Source organism: Penaeus monodon, chromosome 17 (genome assembly GCF_015228065.2).
Source record: "Penaeus monodon isolate SGIC_2016 chromosome 17, NSTDA_Pmon_1, whole genome shotgun sequence".
NCBI classification, from domain to species: Eukaryota; Metazoa; Arthropoda; class Malacostraca; order Decapoda; family Penaeidae; genus Penaeus; species Penaeus monodon.
The window spans coordinates 1,449,730-1,452,229 of record NC_051402.1 but is presented as its reverse complement, the minus strand read 5'-3'; the positions used below and the strand labels follow the sequence as shown (position 1 = coordinate 1,452,229).

General features: G+C 34.4%; 1 protein-coding gene across 3 annotated transcripts in view; it reads left to right on the top strand.

Moving 5' to 3' along the window:
* LOC119583428 (transmembrane protein 272-like) overlaps nucleotides 1-1,724 on the top strand; it is a 10,332-nt gene extending 8,608 nt beyond the window's left edge. For 2 of the 3 annotated variants that reach the window (XM_037931899.1, XM_037931900.1), the window contains exon 6: nucleotides 1,029-1,724. In XM_037931899.1, the coding sequence (XP_037787827.1) occupies nucleotides 1,029-1,222 (194 nt within the window). In that variant the 3' untranslated portion in view covers nucleotides 1,223-1,724. The remainder of the gene's footprint in view (nucleotides 1-1,028) is intronic. The other variant, XM_037931901.1, reaches the window with a different exon arrangement.
* The last annotated feature ends 776 nt before the right edge of the window (nucleotides 1,725-2,500 follow it).

The window sequence follows — 2,500 nt, the reverse complement described above, 5'->3', positions numbered from 1 at the left end:
GGAAGAACTAGAAGTCTCCTGTAGACAAGTAGAGTTATGCGTCCTTTTCGAAGGAGAGGGAGAGTTAGATATCCTGTTATGAAGAGGAGAGTTAAATATCCCATCAAGAGATGGAGTTAGATTATACCATTTGGAGAAGGAGAGTTGGACCATCAGGAAAAGAGGTAGAGTTAAATATCCTGTTTGGAGGCAAGGAGAGTTAGGAGATCACGTTTGGGGGATAGGGACAGGCAGATATTCCATTCGCAAAGGAAAGTCGAGACCCAGTTCATAGGTGAGGGAGAGTTAGATATGTGTGAATTTTTATTTTTGTGTATGAAAAGGGAAACAGCCACAGTAGAAAAAGAAACTATATTAACGGTTTAGTTTATTTTTCTACTGTGGCAGTTTCCCTTTTCATCATTGTGTACACGTTACTGTGTTTGTGTTTGTGTTTATTTTTGTGTATGTTCATTGACACCTTTTATTTTTATTTTTATTTTATTTTATTTTATTTTTTATTATATAGGCATGGTTATTGCCACCATTGTTCAAGTTAATGTCATTATTGATGTTGCTATCTTGTGATTTTGTTATTTATTACTATTTTGTAGTTGCTACTCTTAAGGCTAATGTTATTTTATGGTAATAGTATTGCTGCCATTATTATTAATATTAGTATTACCATAATCAACATTTATATTATATTATTACTATGTAGTAATGTCAGTAGTGGTAGTCGTTTCCAGTTATTACTCTTATTGCTTTTTGCAGTAGTAGTATTCATGTTTTAATTTTACTTATTATTATTATTATTATTATTATTATTATTATTATTATTATTATTATTATTATTATTATTATTATTATTATATTAGCAGCAGCAGCAGGATCAGCATCATTAGTAGTAGTAGTAGTAGTAACCATAATAGTAGCAGGAGTAGTAGTAGAATTACTATCAGTAGCATTAATAGAAGCAAACAGTAATCACCTACGTTTAATCAGCCCCACCTGCACGAACACTCTCTCCTCACAAACTCCCTTCCCAGGAAACGTGTGGGTGTTCACGGCATGGGCCAAGAACCCGGATTTCGAGGACTTGACGCAGAAGAACAGCTGTCACAAGGGACTGTTTTACTTGGCTCTCATCGGCGGGGTGATCCTCCCATATGCCGGTCTTGCTCTGATACTTACCATTATATGCTGTGTCTGGGTTTGTAAACGCATAGCCATGGATAACTGAGCGTGAACTGAAAGAATCTTTGGTGATAGCATGTTATATTTTATAGCACGTGACATATTTTGTATGCTATATAACATATTTCACATATATGTTATTGTCATAGTTATCCATTCTGATTAACATGTAGCATATTTTATGTATATGCAGTCATAGGTATCCATTTTGATCAAACTGTATTTTGTTGTATTTTATTTCCATTTTGATTAATTTGTATTTTGTTTCCACTCCACATAGTTCAATATGCTTGGATATATCCGTGCGGAAGTGATTACTAATTTGCAATCTCAGGGTCTGTGGTTCCAAGATCTAGATATGCAGGTGTTAACACGCGCGAGCAGACAGTGAGTCACTGGGGCCCTACAAACCTTACGCATCGTATCTTTCTATCGGACTATCTATATACTTATATATACACACACACACACACACACACACACACACACACACACACACACACACACACACACACACACACACACACACACACACACACACACACACACACACACACACACACACACACACACACACACACACACACACACACACACACACACACACACACATACACACACACAACACACACACACACACACACACACAAAAAAAAAAAATATATATACATAACTATATATATACGTTAGTTACTGCATTGCCTTTAAAAATAATGGCATAAAAGTAATTGCATAAAAACTTAATTACAGTTACTATGAACTATGAATTAATGGTTACCATTGTTATGTATCTTGTTTTGATTTTTTTTACAGTGAACTAAATACAACAGATTCCATTTTTATTTTTTCTCTGCTCGCATGTTGGCAAATACAGCTAAGTTCACAAATTGTAATGCAATATCATTCTAACACAGTCCAGAGGTAAATTAGTGGATTTAGAATATATTTCCCTTTGAGTGTTAAAAAAAATACCTGTAATAATTCACAGACATATATATTATGCATACACCATGATTACTGTTTCATAACCGAGAGACGCTGGTTCGACTCTCCATTTAAGTTGTCCTAAGTATCTCTGAATATGTGTCCTAAGTAAATCTGAATATGTGTCCTAAGTATCTCTGAATATGTGTCCTAAGTGTCTCTGAATATGGGAGGTGTATGAAGCGTTATGCCAGGTCCTTTTGTCATTTCTTGGCGTGATATCTTATCATATATGTACAAATATATCCATGATTTAAGTCTTGTTAAGATTTAAGTTTAGCATTTTATTGATTTCCAGTTCATTATGTAATCTTACATATAGGTTATCCTTTGTATATTT